General features: G+C 37.5%; 2 protein-coding genes across 2 annotated transcripts in view; one reads left to right on the top strand and one right to left on the bottom strand.

The window, feature by feature from the left end:
- Window positions 1-4,332: 4,332 nt before the first annotated feature.
- malb (mal, T cell differentiation protein b) lies at window positions 4,333-11,593 on the top strand. Its single transcript, XM_067366631.1, has 4 exons — window positions 4,333-4,687; window positions 9,709-9,876; window positions 10,090-10,215; window positions 10,463-11,593. The coding sequence occupies exons 1-4, from the start codon at window positions 4,598-4,600 to the stop codon at window positions 10,535-10,537; spliced, it is 459 nt and encodes a 152-aa protein (XP_067222732.1). The 5' UTR covers window positions 4,333-4,597; the 3' UTR covers window positions 10,538-11,593.
- Window positions 11,594-12,042: 449 nt separating this feature from the next.
- The window catches only part of mrps5 (mitochondrial ribosomal protein S5), a 29,220-nt gene continuing 17,364 nt past the window's right edge, over window positions 12,043-23,898 (bottom strand). Inside the window, exons 6-11 of the mRNA XM_067366630.1 lie at window positions 21,600-21,690; window positions 18,648-18,694; window positions 18,317-18,374; window positions 17,282-17,344; window positions 16,100-16,236; window positions 12,043-12,559 (exon numbers count right to left, since the gene is read on the bottom strand). Coding sequence (XP_067222731.1) covers window positions 12,335-12,559; window positions 16,100-16,236; window positions 17,282-17,344; window positions 18,317-18,374; window positions 18,648-18,694; window positions 21,600-21,690 — 621 coding nt within the window. The 3' untranslated portion in view covers window positions 12,043-12,334. The remainder of the gene's footprint in view (window positions 12,560-16,099; window positions 16,237-17,281; window positions 17,345-18,316; window positions 18,375-18,647; window positions 18,695-21,599; window positions 21,691-23,898) is intronic.

Raw genomic sequence — 23,898 nt, forward strand, 5'->3', positions numbered from 1 at the left:
ACCACCTGTGCTGTCGGTACATACATGAACAATGACGTGACATCACAGGACACCAACGTCTCGTCTGGGTCCAAGGAAAGTCCTCCGATTTGATCAACAAAGTCCTTAGAGTTTTGTATATGTCACTCCATCTTACCACCCAAAGGAGTTAAAATGGTAGCTAAATATTTTGCCACATTATATGTAACAGATTTAATACTGCTCACCACTGGTCTCAGTTGAACACCCTCCTTATAAATGTTTGGTAATCCATATATAGAAGGTGTGGTTTCTCCAGGGTAATGGTAATAATACAATTTGCAATCTATCATTGTTGCTTACAATGACTGTAAAAAACTGATAACTTCTTATATTTACCAGTGGGATCACCTCATGATAGTCCTCCATATTCAACACCACTGTACATCTTCCTTACCTGCTGGTAGTACTGCGATATTCTGATCCTTACTTAAAGAAGTTAAGGAGTGTTTCTCCTGTTTACTCAGATTAGAAGGTGGTGGCTTAGCATTAGACAAAGTTATGTAAACTACACAAAGCTATTTGGCCTCTGTTTCTGGGATGTTGCTACTCCAAATAGCAGATTTTGTTGCAGTAGAGTTTCGGAGAGGCTCGCAATAGCCCCACCCTCCTTTCAGAGCGCTCTTCAAAGATAAACATTAAATTACCTCATGTCTCAAAACACATAACATTACAATAATAATTAAAATGAGCAATTTACAAAGCTCTTACCAACTGACTGCTGCAGATTAATTTCGGCATTGATGTTGACACAGAAACAAATAAATCCAAGTCTGAGGACGTAAACAGCTCCTGGTAGAAGGTCATGGGTTGCCATCTCACGACATGCCATGAATGCAGCATAAGCTTGTTGTTTTGGTTCAGGAGGAACTGTAAAAAGCAGCTGCTGTTTGTTTGTGGCACATGGTGACTGTCTACAACTCTGCATAGTTTTACGGAATTGGGAGCATTGTCCCGCGTCCCGCGTCCTGCGTCCCGCAAGACGTATGTAGTGTCCTGCATTTCGGTTATGTCTGTATTATTATTTTTTTTTTCATCACTGAAATTACAATACCAGGGTAAGAAATATAATAAAAACTGTGGCATTTAAAAATCTATTTGGGCAGCCATCATGTTCTAGCTGTGAAAATAACTAACTAAAGCAATGGTAGAGAGGTTTTCCCGCTGATGACAAATGAGCGGACAGCAAAGGAATAAGTGCGGGCCTCAACGTCGGTAAACACAGCTACACCAGCAAAAATTGAATCTCACATACTGGATAAGAACCTCGGGCCAGCTGCTCAAAGATGCCCAAATTGATGATTTAAAGCATGTAATCATCCACCCTCATGGCAAATAATTCCAACGAACATGCGCCGATTCCGTGGAAGCTCAAGCACCACCCATCGAAATGGTCAAGCAAAAAATAAAAGATAGAAAAATGAATAGATTCACCGATCCTCAAAACAATTGTTTGTTACAGCTCTAAATACAGGATGACTACATGTTTTAAACAGTTAATTGAACAGGTTGATAGTCTGATATGATGTTACACCAGGGCCGGTTCTAGACATTTGGAGGCAAAATTTATGTTGGAGGCCCCTGATAACTCTTCTCCCCTCTTTAATATTTTTACATTGTCATAATTTTACCATTCCTCTCCAAATTAATGTAGAAACAACTTAAAACAAAAAAATGTTTCCTTAAATAAATGTATCCATATCTATTAGACAGGTAGGAAATATATAGTAATTGAATAAATTTATCGAACACTTTATGCAGGGAAGATTATTAATTAAACATAAGCCAATTGTCTCTATTGCCTTTGTTGTTTGATTAACATTAATGACAGACATCACAGCAACTGGTTAATTAGGCTGCTGTTACTTTAAGAGCTGCTTCTGCCAAACATCACACGGATCTGACACGCATCTCATTTTCTCACAACTCTTTAAGTTCATTAAAGACGTTAATTAACTCTTTTAAGACTACTCTTATGAAGATACTCGACAAAACAGGCATAATTCTCTGTGTTATTGTTTGTTCAAGAGTGAAAGGGAACTTGATATTGGTGCGCATCTTTCTGTCTTTTCTTTTCTGTGAGTTGTGTGTGAAATGCAGTGCACATAATTAAAAAAGTAATTAGTTATAGTTAGTTACTCACAAATAGTAATATTAATAACTGAGTTACATCATTATAAAAATAACTAATTACCAGGGAAAGTAAGTATTATTTTACTCTTTTTTTTTATAAAAAAAAAAAGGAAAAAAAAAAGTCAAATAACTTGGAAGGCCCCAATATTAAAGGTGCCCTAGAATTAAAAATTGAATTTATCTTGGCATAGTTGAATAACAAGAGTTCAGTACATCTAAATGACATACAGTGAGTCTCAAACTCCATTGTTTCCTCCTTCTTATATAGATCTCATTTGTTTAAAAGACCTCCGAAGAACAGGTGAATCTCAACATAACATCGACTGTTACGTAACAGTCGGGATCATTAATATGTACGCCCCCAAAATTTGCATATACCAGCTCATGTTCAATGCATTACACAAGGGCAGAACGTCTGGATCTGTGCACAGCTGAATCATCAGACTAGGTAAGCAAGCAAGAATAGCGAAAAATTGCAGATGGAGCAATAATAACTGACATGATCCATGATATCATGATATTTTTAGTGATATTTGTGAATTGTCTTTCTAAATGTTTCATTAGCATGTTGCTAATGTACTGTTAAATGTGTTTAAAGTTACCATCATTTATTACTGTATTCACGGAGACAAGAGTCGTCGCTATTTTCATTTTTAAACACTTGCAGTCTGTATAATTCATAAACACAACTTCATTCTTTATAAATGAATGCATGCATGACGAACATCTTGTAAAGATGTAAAGTTAAATTAGCTGTGTGAACTGTTTTATGCTGTTCAAGGCAAGCGCGAGCTCTGGGGCGGGGGAGCGGGAGATTTAAAGGGGCCGCAACCTATATATATCAGTGTATAGTTAATGATGCCCCAAAATAGGCAGTTAAAAAAATGAATTAAAAAAAATCTATGGGGTATTTTGAGCTGAAACTTCACAGACACATTCAGGGGACAGTGAGCTTAGTAGACTTATATTACATATTTTAAAAAGTTCTAGGGCATCTTTAAATAAGTTAAATAAATGAAATGGAAATGAAATTTCTCTGTACTGTACTATACGTGTTGGTAGCCATTAAAGAAAACATATTTAGTTTAATATTTATGTTTAAATAGGCCTATTATAATGTTATTTTTTAAATGTAATCTATTTGATTATGAAAAGTGAACAGCATGAGTCAGGCCGTTGTGGCAGGGCCACCTTCAGAACACGGAACAGACGTGTGTTTGGCTCTTTTGACTCGGACTGCCCATCAAGGCTTTGCCAAGCCAACATCACATTTTGATTTCAAACTTTATTTTCTAGTTATTATTATAATCTGCTCCCAGGCGGATTCCCTTCTTGCACAAAACTAGACGCGCTCTCTCTCTCTCGCTCAGTTATTTCAAACTTTGTCCTCCTGCATGTGCATTCGTGAATCTAGAATTGTCTTCTCTCTGTGATTTAAAGTTGCCAGAAGCACAACATTTTAGTGTGGGCACCCACTGGCAGAAACATTAATCTGCGCAACGAATCAATATTTAGCCTACATAGCATAATAGTAGTAAATTTATCTGTCTCAGACTGGTCCTGCATTGTCCCACAAAATTACATCTACTCTCCTTCAACAGATCAGTAGTCAGGTGGTCACTCAGATGTAAATACATATGTTGACAGGAGGGTAGGATATAGGACTTGCAATGATTGGGTGAACATTCTTTGGTCCTGAGACTTCCACAGAAGGTATGTAGCCTAAATGTTTAGCACTTCTACTATTGATTAAAATCAATGTGGAGAGAGTTTCAACAAGTATAGCAAAAAGTGTTTATAAAAAAAATTGCCTACCATGCTACCTTTAATTCCACTGGAACCTTGTCCGGTGCATTTGCAAATTTCAAACCTTTAGTTAAAACTTCCATCTCTGGCTTGGTGAGTTCTTTATCATACAATTTCTTCACCCATTTACAGGAAATGTTCATCAAACCATCCAACCAGTTTCTGCAGTAGCCTACTGATTAATGCTGGACCTCACCCTATTTTTATACATGTTTATTTAAAATTATGATGTTGACATGGCTGAAACTGCCCTAGAAGAGAGAGGACACTCCTTGTCCTTATCAACTGTATCAGTACACCAATAATGTTGCCACACTTTGACTCCAACTTTATTCACTCATAGCCAAACATCTTTCTTTCCACAAGTACTTATAAGTCGAGTCTTTCTGTATTTGCGAACACCTGAGCTGACTGACCTGTTCAGTATTACTTAACCCGTTGCCACACTGCACCCACATACACAAACCCCGCTTTCCTCAACATCACAACCCGCTCAGTGAAAGTGGAGCGGCCCGCTGCTCTCCTCACGTAGGGTGTGTCTATACAGAGCAGGTTTTTCAGGTCTCAGGGGACATTGAAAAGACGCGGCCGTGGCTCCGTTACTCCAGTCATTCCTCTAGCGGATAGCGGGAGCGCGACAATGGCAGCGGCCACACAGCAGATGTCGAGTCTGCCCAGCGGATTCCGGATCTGTACCACTGCACCGGACATACTCTACCTGCCCGAACTGGTGCGTGAATGGAACATTTAATGCTAAAAATGGGTTTATGCAGTTATTGTAAAATATCGAATTGATATGGGAGCCCTTAAACCAAGTAAGAAGCTTTCAGAATATTTCTTTCATTTGTTAGCTTCGTCATATTTATTTCTTAATCTTTTTCATTTTTATTTTTCGTTTTTATATTTTTGCGTTTTTATTTTTACGTTTACTTATGTATTTTGTTATTTAGGCTAAGTATTTTTTTTTTCTTCCAATTTTAATATCTGAAGAAAAGGAAAATGGAAAAATGAGCAAAGCGAAACGTGTAAAATAGCAAGCCACTTTTTTAAATTTTTTTTTTATTAGGGTTTCCACTGATAGCCTGTAAGTTGGCGGAAATTATGGCGGTAAATAATTCTGCGGGGTAACGTTAAATAGGCTGTTTTAATAGTTCCAGGTCAAATTTGATACGTTATTTGTTTTAAAAAACAGTACCTACCTCCATTTAGTTTTATGTATATTAAATAAGAGGCAACGGTTGGAGTAGGGAAATTAAAATATTTTATTTTATTTTTTTAAATTAGGTTATTGAATTTTTAACTATTAGAAATTTATTAGGCCTATATTCTCTTTTTGTAATTATTTTATATATTTGTACTGTAGGCTACTGTAACTGCGGGTTTCTGGTGACACAAGGTCTCAGCCCAGCACCTCCACAACAGCAGCATTTGACACCAAGGTTAATGAGGGACACACAATAGGCTATACATAAGCCTGAATTCACCTGTAACGGTGGCTCAAAGGATGGTGTTTGAAAAGAGGGAGTTTGTTTTGTGGTTCTGGTCTGAGCTTAGTAAGCTTTGAAGTACATGAACGTGATCTCAGGCCATGTAGCCTATCAGTGGCTCAAGTGAAAGGCGAGATGAGTCTGTGTTTGTGGGATTAGTTTAAGAGACGGTGAGTTTGCATGCTTTTCCATCAGTTCTTATCAGTTGGCCATTTAGATAATTTTAGATTTGGTAAACAAACTCAGAGCGGGTGATATAGTGTTGCTATCGATGACATTGGAAATTAGATGAGGCTGTTAACCAATCAGAACCGAGTATTCCAGATATATATTTGTTATTTATTGAGGATGATCAGCTGTGTGCCTACATTACAATTATGCTGTAGCCTAATAGTCTTTATGCCGATTGTCACATGAACAAACAGCAAAACAGGTCTCAACGTCTCATTATATATATAGATAAGTGGACGCAACCTGTTTTTTTAAAAAATAGGAAGTTTGTTGTGCATAACCTCCAGTCTCAATCAGCTCCCTACTTCAGTAGTCAGGCACTGATCAGAGATTCATACATTTTAAGGGGTCTCAATCGCAAAATTCTTCCAGTGCACTGAAATGTTGACTGTCCAAAATTGCATACTATCTTGAGTAGGTACTTATTTTGAATAAGCAATTACTTTAAGAAGTACATTTTGTATTTGTGTGCATGTAGTATGAATGTGTGTAATCCTGATGTAGCCTACTGTCATTATCATGTGGCATATCAGCGTAAGTAATTTTCACAAATCTTCTCCCATGGCCTCATGCTTCGACGTCACTTTCCCGCCGGAACGCACTCCCTCAGCTGGACTGAGTGGCAAAAGAACCTGCTGCATGACTGGATTTAATAGGAGAAACTGTGAAAACGCTAGTAAAACAAACAATTACACTAGAGGTTGGGCTCGAAAGTACTTCTTACAACTTGTCAAATAAACCTAAACCATGGATCAGCAGAATGGATTGTGTTTCCTAACATTTATATGTGCCTGATTTCGATGAGGGTGAAATACATAAAGCAAATCTGACTGTGAATATTTTATATAACAATATAGGTAGGTTTAAGTCAGAGTAATCACTTATATCTATATATATCATCATATTGTCCAGCCCTAAAACATAATGTCAGAAAGATATCAGTTCTGCTGTTGTTCATAACCAATAGTGATGTTGTACAATGAGGACATTGTCATGTCACCGGAAATAGTAGTGCATTCAAGTGGAAAGATTGTATTTACGAGCTGAACGCACATGAATACCACCACAATTTTGTAAATACGAGTGGGGAGCTCGGGATTATCTTTAAGCCACGATCTGAATGAGTTAGGGGCGTGTCAGTGAGAAACATGGCGAAATACTACAATACTTATAGGTATTTAGCAGTGACATTGTCAGCCCAGATCCGGCCCACATCTGGTACACATGGAATCCACATATACCAGATGTGGGCCGGATCTGGGCCAATACTATGTTGCTTTCTGGGAGGCTTTTCTATTTACAATGAAGCTGATTCCCAGCAAAAAATACAATATTATCATAATATAACAATATAATATGTAAGGATAAAGTTTACAATGGCTTCATATATTAATTAAAAACATAAAAAAGCAACATACAACCAATGCACATTCTTTGCTCTACATTTTCTAGAAGAAGAAGTGTTGTTATCTTGTGTAATTAATTTAGAGAAGGCACACCGCCATCAATCTCCGATGAAAGTGACTTGAACGCACATACCGTCGTAAACACGACTTCCCAAGAGGACTTGAATGCATACCTCAATGCAGAACATGAGATCCAGGGGGCGAGGTTGGATCCAGATCCAACTCCTCCCACTTTACATATCCCTAAACCAGGGGTGTTTCCTCAGAGGAGGCAAGGGAGGCAGTGCCTCCTCAAAAAACCTAGGTGAGAAAATAATCGATATTACAAAAATAAAACAATGCAAATGTTACAAACTTTGACATTAAAAAGTGTAAAAGTCACTTGTTTTTCTAAAGAAACACTGTCAAACAGCGACACCCGCAGCTGAAGTTACAGTGTGGAGTCCTCGTCTCTTGTGCCTCCCTTCTGCCAAACACTATAGAATAACACAAGACATGTCACTCGTATTGTTTTGAATGGGAGAAAGTGTAACGAGCAATAGAGTGCCCCAGGGATGACGCGTTTTTGTAGGCCAACCCGGAAGTTAGCTGCGCAGGGGTTCCCTCGACTGAAAGCCTATGCATTTTTCCCATAGACTTTTGGAAAATCGCAGAAAATAAGGTCTGTGTTTAACAAAGGGTTATGACACTTACACGTTTTGTCTATCAAGATAATCTTTACAAGTTAACACAACATTTATAGATTTTGAAGCCTAAATAAAGTCGTCAGATATAAAAGGCTAACAGTAGGCTATAAACGGACTACAGCACACCATGGTCGCGGATCAACGTCGTCACCACCAAGCGTCCTCAAACTTTATTTAGAAAACAACTCTATTTAAAAACATGCTCACTGATTATATATGCGCTGTGTATGAATACTTATCCACTTTTTCATGAGAAATGCTGTCCAAATGTCCTGTTTTTAATGATGACGTCTAAAGTCCCAGCCAAAGGAAGTAGTCCCTTTTAGCAATTTGTTAGCAACCGCCGATTTTAAGACACAGTAAAAGTTTAAAAAATCACAAGTGGGTTATAACTAGTGTGTTTTATGTCATAGATCAAAACGTGAAAGTTTTTAGAGGCTTTGTTAACCAGTGCACAGACCTTATTTCAGGCGATTTAGCAAAAAGCCATTCAAAAAACCCATAGACTTTACGGCGTTGGAACCAGAAGTCCTAAAATGCTAACTCGCTTCCGGGTTTTGCATACAAAAACGCGTCATCCCTGGGGCACTCTATATGGCGGAATATGTCCCGCCTTCAAAATAAGAGCCAATCGGCGACTGGTAAAGTCATCGCGTCACTGCAGCGGCCGTTAGAGTGAAACGCCCGAGAGGCGTTTCAAAGATGGCCGCCGAGTGAAATGACTTGTCTTAAAGGGACTTTGCTTCAGCTCATAGAATCAAAACAGAGCCTCCAAAGCGTGCGGTGGGGTTAGTGGGGGGTAACTAGAAATGAATGGGGGAAAGTCACGTGAGAGGAGGCAGTGCCTCCATTGCGCTATGATTGGATATAATACGATTACGATTGGACATGATTGGTTAGTGTGATAAATCCCGCCTCTTGTTTTCGTGCGTGTTCTCATCGAATTGGCCTGAAAGAAGACAGTGATGGCTTTAATGAAAAGACTTTATTTCATGTCAAAATCAAACTCAAAATGACCTGAAAACATGATGACCCTCTCAGGTTTTTTTTTTTTAGTGAGCAATCAGCGTGGCGAAATTAAAGGTACATCTTCATTTTTTTTTCTTGCATGTCATGTGCAGGGCTCTGTAGTTTATAAATAATATATATTATTTAAATTGTTACTGCCTTTAGTTATTATTTTGGAATAAATGTAAAAATGCATAAAAACACTAACTTGATGAAATTTATACTTGGTTTTAATAAATAGAACATTACTTAGTGTAAAAATACAGGGACATAAATGAGGACGTTGCCTCCTCATTTTAAAACACCACCGCACACCACTGCCCTAAACCTACCCATCTCCACCCCTGAATCTGGATCCATCTCCTCCCACTTTACATTTCCCTTAACCTACCTGTCTCCGCCCCCTGGATCTTGTGTGTTCTGCAGTGAGGGGCTACTGGGAAATAGAGTCATCAGTGTCCCAATGTGCAGGCAGCCAGAGTCCTTACTGTCCTCCTTACCAGTGCCTGTGTACACGAAATACTAGGTGTGTTCGATGTGAAGCTGATATGCGCAGACCGATTGTTATAAGACATTAAAGTGCCGCAAGAGCGATTTGAAAGCATACAGATCTGTCTCTCATGGTACTTTAATGTCATACAAAAATTAGTCTGTGCAGTGTTGCTTCAAGTCCAACACACTTACTGTTCCACAACCTAGGGAAGCTAGGAAGACGTCATGCCCACTGATTACACGAGACCAGAGAAACTCTTGGGGTTTGTTTTGTGTACAGACAAGTTAAATGGAGTGAGTTTATCATTAATGTGTGTTAATGAGAATGAGTGTTAACTGGCTAATTATCTAAATTGAAAAATATTGTCGGGTTATATGGTTGGTTGCACTATGGGCATGCAAAAATTACCATGTTTGCACGTGTGTTTGTTTAACCTACAGGTGTTTGGAGGGTTAGTATGGATTCTGGTGGCGTCCACACTTATCACACCGAACAACCCTCAGGGATGGGTGATGTTTGTATCAGTCTTCTGCTTTGTGATGACCTTCCTCTGGCTCATCATCTTCGCCTGTGGAGGGCACAAAAACAGCAGCGCCTGGGCTACAGCGGTGAGTAGAGAACAGATTATCGTTTGTGTGTCATTGGCACCTCTAGTAAATTTTTACTGGGGTGGCCAGACCGGGACCTTAAAAATCATAGGGTGGCACACTAAAACATACACTGGAAAAAAGTAGTTAACTACAATAAAAGTTTTGTGTACTTTGATATATATATATATATCAATCAAATGGACTGGCTTTGATGGTGTCTTCTGTCTGCAGGACTTTATTTATCACCTTATAGCGGTTATATTCTATCTGAGCGCCTCTGTGATCCTGGCCAATGTGACCATAGGCATGAAAGATGCAGCATCATTGAAGTACTATCAAATCGACATTGCAGCTGTGGTAAGCACAAAATACACACACTTTGTTGCTATCTGTATTGTATAGTTATTTTTTTTCCCATGCTCATTTCCCCCATTTTTATATTTAGATTAACGTCATCTAACACTCATTTAAAGTTAATCTTTAAAAATACTAATCATTCATAACATTAAATGTAATCTTTAGCAAATCTAAAAATGAATGTCCATTGTTTGATGTTTGATGGATTTTTGTCCTCTCTCTCTCTCTCTCTCTCTCTCTCTCTCAGGTGTTCTCGTATATCGCCACATTGCTTTACTTCATCCACTGCATCCTTTCTGCTGTGCGGTGGAAATCCTTCTAATCAAAGAATCTGATCAAAAGGAAATCATTTTGACATAAATTGAAAATAAACACTGTAAAACCACTGGGGCTGAGAAAGACGAATCTCAGTGCTCAGTCCTGAGCGCCCTCTACTCAAAAATCACAGCAATCATGATGGAATAATCCCACTTACACTTTTCATAGATTATCCTGACTTTATTGCTTCTGGAATGATTATGTTCTTATATTTGGGAGAAGGGAAACTTTTATAAAATGGTATCTGTACTAGAAAGACGATGCTCAGTGTAGATCCAGGTGAAGAAACAACATGTGGGTTTTTGTATACTTCTTGTATCTTTTTAACAGATAAATCAATTTTTGTATATTTAGCTACTACACACAATGAACAACATATTTTAATAAAAGAATATGAACTAGACAGAATCCCCTGTGTGATTATGTCTGATTATGTATGGCCTGTAAATATTATGCATTTTCATTCAGGCAAATATGTCAATCTTAGTCTCAATATTTGAGATTGTCCTCGCTGCAGAACACAAGATCCAGGAAGCGAGGTTGGATTCAGATGATGATGTTGAATGCATTTCTTGGATGTGAGAGTCAAGCTTTTGAAAGTAGTATTCAAGTGTCTGAACTTTCAATTAATGTAGGGAAAGTCTCACATCTAGCTGGTGTGTGTAGCTGAACACTATACTCTCACACAATTAATGCAGTTGTCCTCACAAGTTCAAGTATGGCTGATATTTCTGTGTTACAAAAGTCATATTATCACAGAAGAACTGGGATAAAATGTTACAGTTCGGATATAAACTGCGCGATGTCTACGTAAACAATCAAAATAGAGTAAATCGCCTTTACAAACTAACATGGCGATTCAAATAATGAATACATAGTAACGCCACCAGATGGCGACAAGTGACTGTTAAAAATGTTTTAGTCATCGAATCATTCATTCAAGATATTTAAAAAACGCTGAGTAATCCAGTAAGGAAACAAGAGAAGTACTGTAATTGTAAAATGTATATATATATATTTTTTTTTAATTTACTTTAACAATTAACATTTTGTCAGAGCCTGTAGTAAATTACATGTTATTTTATTAAGTTGTCTGTTCAAAATCGTGGGAGAATCATGATCTCTGAGCAACATCAAAATTAATCCGTATATTGGGGCGTTTTGAACGGTTTGTTTTTTCATTCTAATAAAACAAAACTCTAAAATACATAAGACCTCTCAACACTATTTTTGAATTTGATTATTGTGTCAGCTAACTCTATTATAAAGCTGTGTGTGCAAATCGTTACATATACAGTAAAAAAGTAAAGTACCATATAAGGGACCATTCACACAGAATGCATTTTTGCATTTCGCTGTGCTTTTTAAATTTTTTTTCTATATAAATATGTGCTTAATGGATACGTTTGATCATTGTGCTCCCATCATTTGCAGCATCTCTCACATTTTTAAATGCCAAAAAGCATTCTGTGCATATGGCTTTTTATACAATAAAACAATAAAAGCTGACATGTAAAATGGTTTTACTGTAGATTTATTGGTGCTTTTAAAGTCATGTGTAGGTAAGTGAGAACAAAGTCTACTCATTCACTTCCACGCTCCTCTTTCATGGGTTAGCGACACATCAACACTCATTTCTGGGGGTATGTAGCACTTCTGGACTTTTACTGTTTGGTGAAATGCTAGTTTAGCAGCATGGTTCCAATCCAAGCACCGGCCCCAACACTCTCCCAAGAAAACAGTTGTCAGTTCTGTTTTAGAGAGTCAGCCTGCAGTGCGTTTTAGCAGGACATCATTCAGATCACCAGATGGTCCTTTTAACCCCTGCCCACACTGATCTCTTAATGCCCTGTGCAGCCTTCACGTCAGCCCAGTGCAGACGCGTGTTGGGCACATCGTCCTCCACTTCAGGTTCCTTACGGGCACCGAGGTGTGGTCGTGCCACCACGATGGGCAGAGGGCCCTGTTCGGCCCTGAACTCCACTACATTCAGCTGCTTTTTATCAGCTAGATCCTGATGAGTCTCCTGTAGAAAGACAAGGGGAGAGGAAGTCAGTTATAAGCCTGAAAAACAAAACAAAAACAAATAAAAAACAGTGATGGATAGTTTCCTGTGATCATGCAAACTTAAAGGTGCTAAAAAGGATCTTTTCGTCGACTGAGAAACCAAAGACTGTTACTGAGTTTTTGAAATGAGCCCATGTGTAAGAGAAAAACCCCCCTCCTTTACAGCTCATTTCAAGGGAACGCCTCCCAAAGCTCGTGCACGAGTATTGGAACACGAGTGTTTACCACCGGCATTTGCTGTGTTGTGTTAGTGGATTCATTATGTCGGACTCACCGCAGGTAACTCATAATCTGCAGTTGTTACTCCTGTCTCCTGACAAAAACACTGCATGCGGCGCCTGTGGAGTGTGGAAAGTTACTGGAGCGCGCAGCCACGCTCGTCTCTCACAAGGAACGTCACGGCAGTGATTGACAAGCCAGAGGGCCAGTCGTTAACGCGATTGGCTGATGTTTTTAAGGCCCTACCTCGTGCACAGATGATATTAATATTAATTATATCATATGTTATATTATTACTTTCAGCGCGCCTAATAAACAGTCTTTTATCAGTTAGTAAAGACAGTTTCAAGTAATATTGCAAAAATGTATAAAACAAAACATCCTATTTAGCACCTTTAAGGTCCTAGTGAACAATGGATTAGTCTGTAGTGATCTCTCGCTCTCCCTCTCTGCACAATTCCCACTTCTTCTGGGATCCAATCAGTGAGGACTAACGATTGCAGTGGTGACTGGAATTACATTTATTTATCCTGAACTCTTTAAAACTTTTTTGCTTTGATCACACATTTGAGTAGCATTTCAGATTAAATAATTCACCTTCTACTAGTTTATTTTAATTAGTGGTGGGCATAGATTTTTTTTTAATCTAGATTAATTTTGGAATTAATCTAGATTAATCTAGATTAAAATGGCTCTTTTGAATTCTGACAAGACATTCAGAATATGTGAGATACCCAAATTGTCCCTGCGTCCCAATGTCCATACTATCCATCCTAAATAGTATGTGAGATTAAAATAAGTGTGTCCCAAAGCATAGTATGTTGAAAAGAGTATGCCAAAAGTCCCCGGATGGTCTACTATTTCCGGTAGATTTTCAAAGTGTGGATCTGTGCACACTATAAAGGCTAATATTGCCCACAACCCATTGCGCGTTGGACGAGGATTCAGTTCAGAACTACAAACACGAGTAAAAAGTGTTAAAAACTACAAAACATGGCGAATATGCACGATCGACGCTGAGAGGTTGTTTGAGTGACTAATAATCAGTTCAAACTGATAGAAAATATTTATTTTAATGTTATCTGTGTTATTTTTCATCTGTAAATACCAATGTGGACTTTTATAAAGATCTGATTGGCCATTAACTTTTAAATGCATCATTATGCATTAATATGAGGAGAGTTCTCCACATGAAAGACCCGCGACTGCAGATCAACATGGTACTGCATTTCACTCCGATACGGTATGAAATTAACTAAATGAAATGTGGAGGATGTAAGATGATATACAGGCCAGTTTACGGTGACTGGATGCGGCAGAGAGCAAAGACGCAATTGTATGGCGTGATAGTATGTCCCAAAGCTTGTCTACTCTTTTGCTACACACTCAAAAGTAAGTACTTTTTGTTCCCAGAAAGAGTACATACTTTTAGTGCGTAGTATAAGTAGGCGAATTGGGACCCAGCAAATGACTAAAAGTAATCCGCCATTTTGTCCGACAAAGCATTCAGGAGTTAGAAGATTAACCTCGGTGGAGTTAAACTTGAAAAATTGTGTATATTGACATCTTTCCGCATTTTAAACAACATTGATTCTCATATTCATTCATGTTTATTTGACGCTATAAATGGACTAGTAGTAAGAGATGATCGGTTTACGAGCCTCTTGAGCTGAGGCACTACTGCAATCTGTCACGACCATGGTCACGACACATTAAAGAGCAACAAAACGGTTTTTATTGTTTAAAATTCTTAAAAAACTACACAGTTTTAAAGCTGGGACTTTGTTTAATATCATAAGTAACCTGCTCTGTCTTGTCTGTCGACGTGTTGTCAGTGTCCTCTTTGCTCCGCAATGTATTTTTCACTGTGTGTGGCGTGACAGCGCCATGGCTTGTCGGACAAAGCAACAGTAACTAAGAGGGGCGGGTCTTTGCGAAGAGTCAATTCGGGTAGGTATACATCCGCGCTAAAATATCAAGGTGAAAGTCATCATAGCTTGCGTAGTATAGACCCAGCTCCCAACCCAACTTTGAGAATAGATTAACGGTGATATTTTTTTTATCGCCCGATAAGAGTCTCAAGTTAACGCAGCACGTTAACGCTGATAACGGCCCACCACTAATTTTAAAATAAATTGCTTTAAAAAGACTGCACAATAAAATCTTGTTGTGAGAGCTTACACAGTAACAAATAGATGACTGGCCCACCACTTCAGCATGTTTCCTGGAACAACATTCCCATCAACCATCAATCTGATTTTACTGTCAGAGTAAAGAATGGAGTAGGGGCTTGAACAACGTTGTTATTTACCCATAATATGTTTCTGATTTAGGAGGTAATTAATGGTTGGGGTAGAGATAAGGGCTATCATGACATCAAAATTTCATTAGTTAACATTAAGATTAAAATGTGATGGGGTTTCTTGTTGAGATGAAAAGCTGTCTCGTAATATTGCCATGACAGAGTGTGAAATTAGGATAGAATATGCCACCGCTACATTTACATTATGCCTGTCATTTTGCTTTTTATAGAAATAAAAACCATTTAATTCAGTTGGATAACAATCGCTTCGATTCAATCCAGCTCATCCAACACAAGCAGCAGAGTCCTACGTAGTGAAGCAGGAATCAGAGTTCACAGATCATGTGATGAGAGTAAGTGACAAGATGACTGACAAGACCACGACTGAGGATTCATTGCTCAACAGAGCCTTAGCATCTGACAAATTTCTTATCTTGAAGAAGCTCATAAATTATGTACTTCTTTTGTACATAATTATGTAGTTCTGAGGTCTGAAGAGACTCGTACAGAAGAGAAGCCAGTCAGCGGAGTTTGTGGCAAAACCTTTTACAGTGCTTGAGTACTGTTGTGCAGACTATTTATCTAGTCATGTATTTCATCATTGAGGATTTCTTAAAAATACTGTGTAAATATCTCGTCTCGTTCCGTGAACTCAATCTCGTCTTGTGAGCTAAATGTCTCGTCACGACCCTAACATTTACCAGTTAAATCTCAGTAATCTTGACAATACAGCAAAATGAATATTTAAACCGGTTAAATATTAACATCTAAATTTCAACAATGGCATGTAGTCTTCAAGTATTTTTCAGTAAGTAGACATAGCTAATATTTAAGCAAATAGTCAGTAAATAATCTACCAAAGATGTTGAAGCAGGTACACAGCATACTTGGCAAAATCACGGTCGCTACATCAAACAAGTCACTGAGACGTGTAAAATGACTGATCTGATAGGTTATGGTACTGTTGTAATCTCTCACCTGATTGGCCAGGCCATGGAAGAGAGCCCTGGTGATGTTGAGGAGGTTGACCGAACCTTCTACTTTTGCGTACATATCCTCTATCCCAATCAGTTTACAGAGAGTGATCACCGCCCGATGACAATGCAGACCATAACCTGATAGACAGAGAAAACAACAGAAGGAGAAGGTAAAGATCTTTTACAATTTTTCAATGTTTATTTAGTTTTTTACTTTTGAAAACAAAATTCAGTTAAGACATTTTACTCTGACTTAAATGGCACAATTTAATAATAAAAAAAAAACATTAAAGATATAGTCCACCCAAAATGAAAATTCTGTCATCATTTACTCATCCTCACATCACTCTATAACTGTACTTCTATTGTGAAGAGAAGATATTTTGAAGAATGCTGGTAACCAGCTTCAATTCCCATTGATTTCCATTATATTTTTTGTCCATACAGTGGAAGTCTGTTTGGTTACCAATATTCCTCAAAATATCTTCTTTTGTGTTCCACAGAAAAATACAGGTTTAGAATGATATTAGAACAATTTTAAAAACACATTACAAGACAAAGTGAGTCTACAGATGGGAAAGTTGGCAGAACAAGTTCTCTGCGAGTTCCCAGAGTTGGTCCAATCATAACAGCTCCCAGCAGGATTCGTTACTAAGGTGTCAGAGGTGAAACGTTGACACTGAGGATTGAACTCATATCTCAGTTACCATCAGCCCCATCTCAAATATGAAGATCATAATTTCGGCTCTGATGTCTGGAATGAATTAAATCCATTGTGGCTCAGGCATGAAAGTAAATCTGATACTGTAGGTGGGTACTGTTCTAGAAGACATCTGCTTGACAGATTGAAATTTTTCCACTTTATCAACATGCAGTACTGACTGACGTCACAAGTGATGCACATAGTCACAAAATAAGAGATCGTCCCCCTCAAAATCTGATCCAAAGTGGGCACAGTAGATGTATGCTACTACTAGATCTTAAAAACAAGTAAACGGGTCCTAACTGAACAACAACAACATGAAACAAAGTTTTGGATCTGGAAATGTAATGCATGTATGTGGAAACACACCCCTGCAGATTTTCTTATTTGAAACAAATCATACAGCAAAACATATACGACTATCTCTGTAACATACTGGGGACACAGCTTTGTGTGCGAGTGTGAGGTCAGGCCAGTTACCTTTGTTCTGTTTCTTCATTCTGAGCGTGGTCCTTTTAAACTTAGACTCAATGTCATGATATACTGCACACGAGGATGAAAAGATAGACATTAACAACACATAGGAGTAGGAGGCTGCAATCTAAATGTCATATGAAACTTTCTCTTTCGAGTATAACTCTCTCATTCACTACTGTTCAGAGTCAGTAAGATTTTTAATGTTTTTGAAAGAATTCTCTTATGCTCACCAAAGCTGCATTCATTTGATTAAAATACAGTAAAAACAGAAATATTGTGAAATATTATTACAATTTAAAATGACTTGTTTTCTCTTTCAATACATTTTAAAATGCAATTTATTCCTGTGATGCAAAGCTGAATTTTGCAGCAGCCATTATTCCAGTCTTCAGTGTCACATGAACTGTGATGCTGTGGAAAACATTTGTGCTGCTAAATATTTTTGTGGAAACTGTGATACATTTTTTTCAGGATCTCAAAAGAACAGGATTTATTTGAAATAGAAGTATTTTGTAACATTATAAATGTCTCTACTTTTGATCAATTTGATGCAATAGTGCTGTAAAGTATTGATATTTCTTTAATAACAAAATCTTACTGACCCCAAACTTTTGAACAGTAGTGTATATAAATGCAATGTAATATCAATAAATTACATAGAAAAAAATCGCTGAGGATAAATGTAAAAAATATTTTGTGTTCCAATGTGTATCTCTGAAATCAAAAGCATTTTTGCAATTTTTTTTAATAAGAGGCATTATTGTAAATTTGATTCAAATGTTTAAAATAAAATACAGTAAAAAGTGAATATTAATATTAATGATGTTGCTAAAGGTTATATAGCCAGCAAAATCAATGTGAATATATTATGAATTCAGTCCAGCAATAAATGATGAGAGCTGCGACAGCCGAATTATTCTCTCAAACTGCACAAGAGCACATATACTGAAGAGATTTACAATGTCTTTTTGTTATAAGATAGTCAGTGACGCACGTGTGTAACACTCGCATGCACACACAGAGCAGAGTGTGACTCACTGGTATGGTTGTTGTATCTCTCGATGTAGTAGAGATAATGCATGGCTCGGTTCTTTGCCTGTAAAACAAAGCAGCGTGTTTAATGTCAAGATGATTTCACTGTAACCTGATTTGGTGGCTCTGACACAGATGCTTAAGGTTCAAATCTTATAAGTGTGTCATGGGAACTGAGGAGTTATTGAGCTCACAGCCTTGTTCTGTCATTATTATGCCCTTGAGCAAGTCATTTAACCTCAGGTTGTTTCAGGGGGGAATTGTGCCTGCAATAAGTGCCCGTTTTGTGACTTTGGGTGAGTGTGAATTAATCTATGCATGTCATGCGGTGGCTTACTTTTCGAAGTGCGGTGTTCTTGTCTGCTGCTTTCCCCAGTGCAAACCCTGCAGAGAAGCAGAGAACAAAACAGCTCATCGACACTGATTATGGCCATTGTATTTTTCCCAGCTGCATATTAAACTACTGCATTGTTCCATATACTTTCTGAACAACTTGTTGAGGCTGCTTTAATGAAGAACACCTGCTGTGAACACACAAGGCTTTCTTCTATTTTCTGTTTGTATGTGCTCACTTTATGGAGGACAGGCATGGCAGAGTGTAAGTTATTATTGATAATATTATAACAATATTTTATATTATTATGAATAATAGCACCTTCCCAAGTTTGAAATTGCTAGACTAGTAATAACAGAAAGATAAAACCAATATACAAAATACAATCATAGTAAAAAAAAAAAAAAAAACCATATTGCATGATATATACTGTATATAAATAATAATGATAATTAATATGATTACTGTTATTCATAATACATTAATAATACATTTTTATTTATAAAGTATTATTGTGTTTTTATTCATATTATATTTTGTTTATAAATCCATATCATTTTTATGATATGGATTGGCATGTTATTTTCATATGAGTGAATTTAAAGTGCCCCATTATGAATTTTTGAAAATTACCTTTCATGTAGAGTGTAACATAGCTCTAAGTGAATGAAAACATCATGCAAAGTTTTAAATCTGAAAGTGCACCATATATAAAGTTATTGTCTCTTAAAAGTAAGAGTCGACTCTGAGTCAATTAAACGAGTCGTTTGTAAAATGAATCCCAAGCCATTTCCTTGTGACGTCACAACGAAACATTAACATATTTCCCGTCCACTTATTGCGCGTGCAGACGCCAAGGAAAAATATTTTTTTTAACAATACCACAGCAGTACAATCTTTTGTTGTGTTCCCATCATTTTACTGACGACTGTTTCTCAAACATTGGGGAGTTTAATGCAGGATTCACAAAACGCTTGGTCTTAAAATATGGATCAATGCCCAGTTTATTTGGACCAGCTTGCTCCTCTGAATCTCAACGTGTAAGTATGATTAATAATATTTTTTAGCGATCGTTCAGAATTCGTAGTGTTGTATGCTATGTTGTGTAACGTACACCCTAGTCCAGGGCTCGTCAACTGGCGGCCCGCCAATCATCTTCAACCGGCCCGCGGCACCTCAGTCTCCCTCCTCCTCTTTTCCTGCAGTACGGCTCAATTTGGTTAGATACGTGGCCGCAGTGGCGCCTGCAGCTGTACGGCTATACACGCACTATGTTTGTACTATGCACGCTCCTACCACTGACCTGAGAAACATTTTCCGTGCAAATATGTCAGCAGTTATTATGCGTGTCCCGTATTTCCGTCGACTTTCTTTTCCGTGAATTGGCCAAACGCACTTGCATAACGATCTGCAACGATTTGTATTCATTCTGACTGCTCTGTCACTGAACAATCTGTAGTTGTTTATCAGTCAGTAACAACAACAGAGCAAATAGCACTGTTTACATGTGTATCAATAGTTTACTTTGAACTACGCAGCACGGCCCAGTGGATAACGGAATGAAAGCTTAAAAGGAGCTGCGTTTATTCTCGGTCACCATTATTAAACAGCGTTGCACTATCAAGTGAGATTTGCGTTTCAAATCGACACATACCTCTCGGTTACAAACTACAAATCACTCAATGATTAAACTAGTTTTAAATGGAGGAAACAGCCAACATTCCCAACAAGACTGATGAGGAAAACATGAAAAAACGTGCCATGAATGAAGGTAGAAGAATTTTAAATCCCAAAATCACCACCCTTATGAACATTTACCATGAATTAATTGTAAATTACCATGGTTTGTGGAAATGTGAAATATTTATATTGAAAACTATGTTACAGCCAATTATATTGCAATATTTATTAGGTGGGTAGGGGAATATATAACTCATGTCTTTGTTAAGGTGTAGTTTGTACCTGTGTTTAGGCAATTTTTTTATAGGCCAATATAACATATCATAATATAATATAATTTGACAGTGGTAGTGAGTAGCCATGTATGGTTTTACCTGTGGTTAGCAAGTCTCAATGTGAGAATATTTTCATTTAAGCCTTATAATGTTTTTATTATTATAATAGAGTGACGCTCTGTATTGTAATAGGATGTTAAGATGCTAGTCTATGCTAACTAGTTGAATTATTCTCTCTGTAAACAGTAAACACCCATTGTAATGTCAAACAATGATGTAGACATTTTTTTACTATGTTAAAAGTTATGACGAAAAAGTCACATCTGGCCTAAATGTTTATCTTATGTTAGAGGTTTTTAGCTTCATTTGGCATTCTGATACAGTTCCCACAGGTGCACCTAAATAAAGAATAACAGCAACACTGCTATCATGCCTTATAAATAACGTGACACTTACCATAGAGAAAGGTCCTACTCCAGAATCAGTTTCTGGTTGATCGATTACTTTAGACATTTCATCGTCGGACTCGGGCTCAAATTGATACGGTAAAATCGATGCCATCTTTTCTGTCCATACATTGTATACAAATGTCTAGTGAATTAATAGCTGTCATTCAGTTATGGCGATGGGCGCAAGGTGTGGACCAATCACAAAGGATTGGGCCATCTGACCAATCAGAGCAGTGTAGGCTCAAGGAAAAGAGGGGTTTAGAGAGACTGATTCTTTGAACTGCTTCTAATGAACCATTTACAAACTGAGGTGAAATTAAATATATATTATGAGAAAACTAAAGTGTTTTTTGACCTTGCATGCATGTAAACCTGTTGTAGGAGACACCCAAAACAATATTTGGAACCTTAAAAAAGGCATAATAGGGGCACTAATGCTAAAAATGCTGAAAATAACATTTAAAAAAAAAAAGGTATACAAGACCCAAATCCAGATTAAGGCATTTAGCCTTTAGAGAATCATCATTAAAGGTGCACGTGTCCAGATTTACCTGCAACTCCATTTCCATTGCCCACAGCAACCAGAGCACTGATGGATCTCTTCCTGCTCTCTTTGGCTGTGACGTTAAACACGCTCTTGACCTGTCAATCAAATGACAAACATCACACATGATTGCCAATAACTGGAGGGGATCAATTTCTGTACATGTACTTCTTTAAAGTAACCAGCAGGAGGCAGTACAAACCTTTTGGAACAGTCTAATATGCTACATACTGCGCTCATTTTCTCTCTCCCTCTCTCTCTCACACACACAGGTTTGTTTTGCTATCAAAGTGAGGACATTCCATTGCTGTAATGGTTTTTATACTGTACATACTGTACATTCAATCCCCCTACACTAACCCTAAACCTACCCATCACAGAAAACATTCTGCATTTTTAGATTTTTAATAAAACATTTTTAGTATGTTTTTAAAGCTATTTTAAATATCTCATGAAATGTTACATCTCTCAACTCATGAAATGTCCTCATATTTCATGCTTACGTCATAATACCAGTGTAATACCCATGTCATTATACAAATTTGTGTCCTCATAAATCACAAAAACACACACTCTCCCTCTCTCGGCTGCAGATGTGTGTGTGTAATTGCATAGTATAAAGTACTTATACAGAATAAAAGCATTCTTGCTCCTGCTCCTTACTGAAGTCAGTTATGTAACGTTTGCTGTAGGAGTATTATTGATATGATGAGATCTTAGTGCTGAAAGAAAAAGCCACCCACTGGTAAGAACTAAACATGTTCAGAGGAAGTTACAAGGTGGATTTCAGACTGTTCAAAGAGCTCAAACACAAAAGTTATATAGCTAATTATGTTCTAAAGCAGCCATCAGCAACCTTTTGAAGTGCCATATCTTATTTCATTATTATATTCATCTGTCGAGTCATACTCTTATTCTGCAGAACTATGCATGCGGTAGCGTCTCCTCTTTATTTTACATAAAGTATTATTCTGACAGCTAAAAAAACCCTGCATCACTCAAAGTGCCACTGCACAACCCACTAGGCAGGTTACATGGTTTATCCACACTGTATAGTTCATTTGGACTGTTTGGCTTTCATACAGTTCATAACTAGGTTGTGTGAGGATAAGGATTACTACAAGAGGTAGTTCTGCATGCAAAGATGAGGGAGTTTAACATCTCTAAATTATACAGCTGATTTAAAAAACAAAACAAAAAAAAAAACAGTATTAAACTCTCTTGCTCACATGCCAATGGTTACACATTTTCATGCCAATGCATAAAATTGCCAAGGGTGGTCCTAATTAAATATTCAGTATCATTTAATTTCACATGCAGTTATTTTTTTTCTGTTTATCAGTGATTCTGATGCTTTTGTTCACTTTTTGAAATCCAACTTCATACAATTAAACTCCACACTTTCAGTAAGATCATACTGACCACAAATGATCCGTTTACACTGTACAATGCAAAACTAATTTTACTACTTAGTCATTATTTTTTCCTAAATACAGTAAAAGGTTTATCAATAAATGGGTTATTTCTAGAATCCAAGTATAGAAACAATCACCCACAATCCCATTTGCATCTCTAATGCTCCCAGGTTGAGGTCCTCTGCTTATGTGCATCCAATGAAGAACATGTGACTATATTAGGTGCTATATTATAATTTTCCACTGTAGTCATTTGCTTGGTTTCTAGATCACTGAGGTCTCGGTAATGGGACAATCTGCTGTTCAAATGGCAGCACTAAACGAAAATGATGACGGGGCACTAAGAAGAACAATGTTTACTTAAAAAGAGAGGGAGAAATGGGTGAGTGTGTTTGTGTGTTTGTGTGTGGGGTAGGGGGGAGATTACCACCTGCATTTTGTCAGTGTGATGCTAAAAACACATGCCATCTGTTCAGACTGCTTAGACAAACACACACACACACCTTCAGTAAAAGCAAAACATTTTTCGTCTGAAGGAAAACCGAACACAAACAGTTCCAAACAATGACAGAGGGTTTTATAGACACAATCTGCTCATTAACTGTACTTGGTCTAGGTCATGGCATTATGCAATCACTACAACCGTTGTCCTAACCTGCAATTATCATTTTAATGAAATGCAACAACTCCACCTCTGTATGCAGCTCAGGGACAAGAAAATGCATATGAATGTGTTTATCTTATGCTGAGCAGCCAGTACAAATTACATGTACTACAGCCTCACAACAAAGATATAATGTCAGACATATTAGTGAACCAAGATTATTAATTCTAGTTCTTCAAATTCCCCTTGTAATTACAGTAATTGTTTCCTATATTGTTACAAATTTG

The sequence above is a fragment of the Chanodichthys erythropterus genome, chromosome 18, assembly GCF_024489055.1.
Source record: "Chanodichthys erythropterus isolate Z2021 chromosome 18, ASM2448905v1, whole genome shotgun sequence".
Lineage (NCBI taxonomy): Eukaryota > Metazoa > Chordata > Actinopteri > Cypriniformes > Xenocyprididae > Chanodichthys > Chanodichthys erythropterus.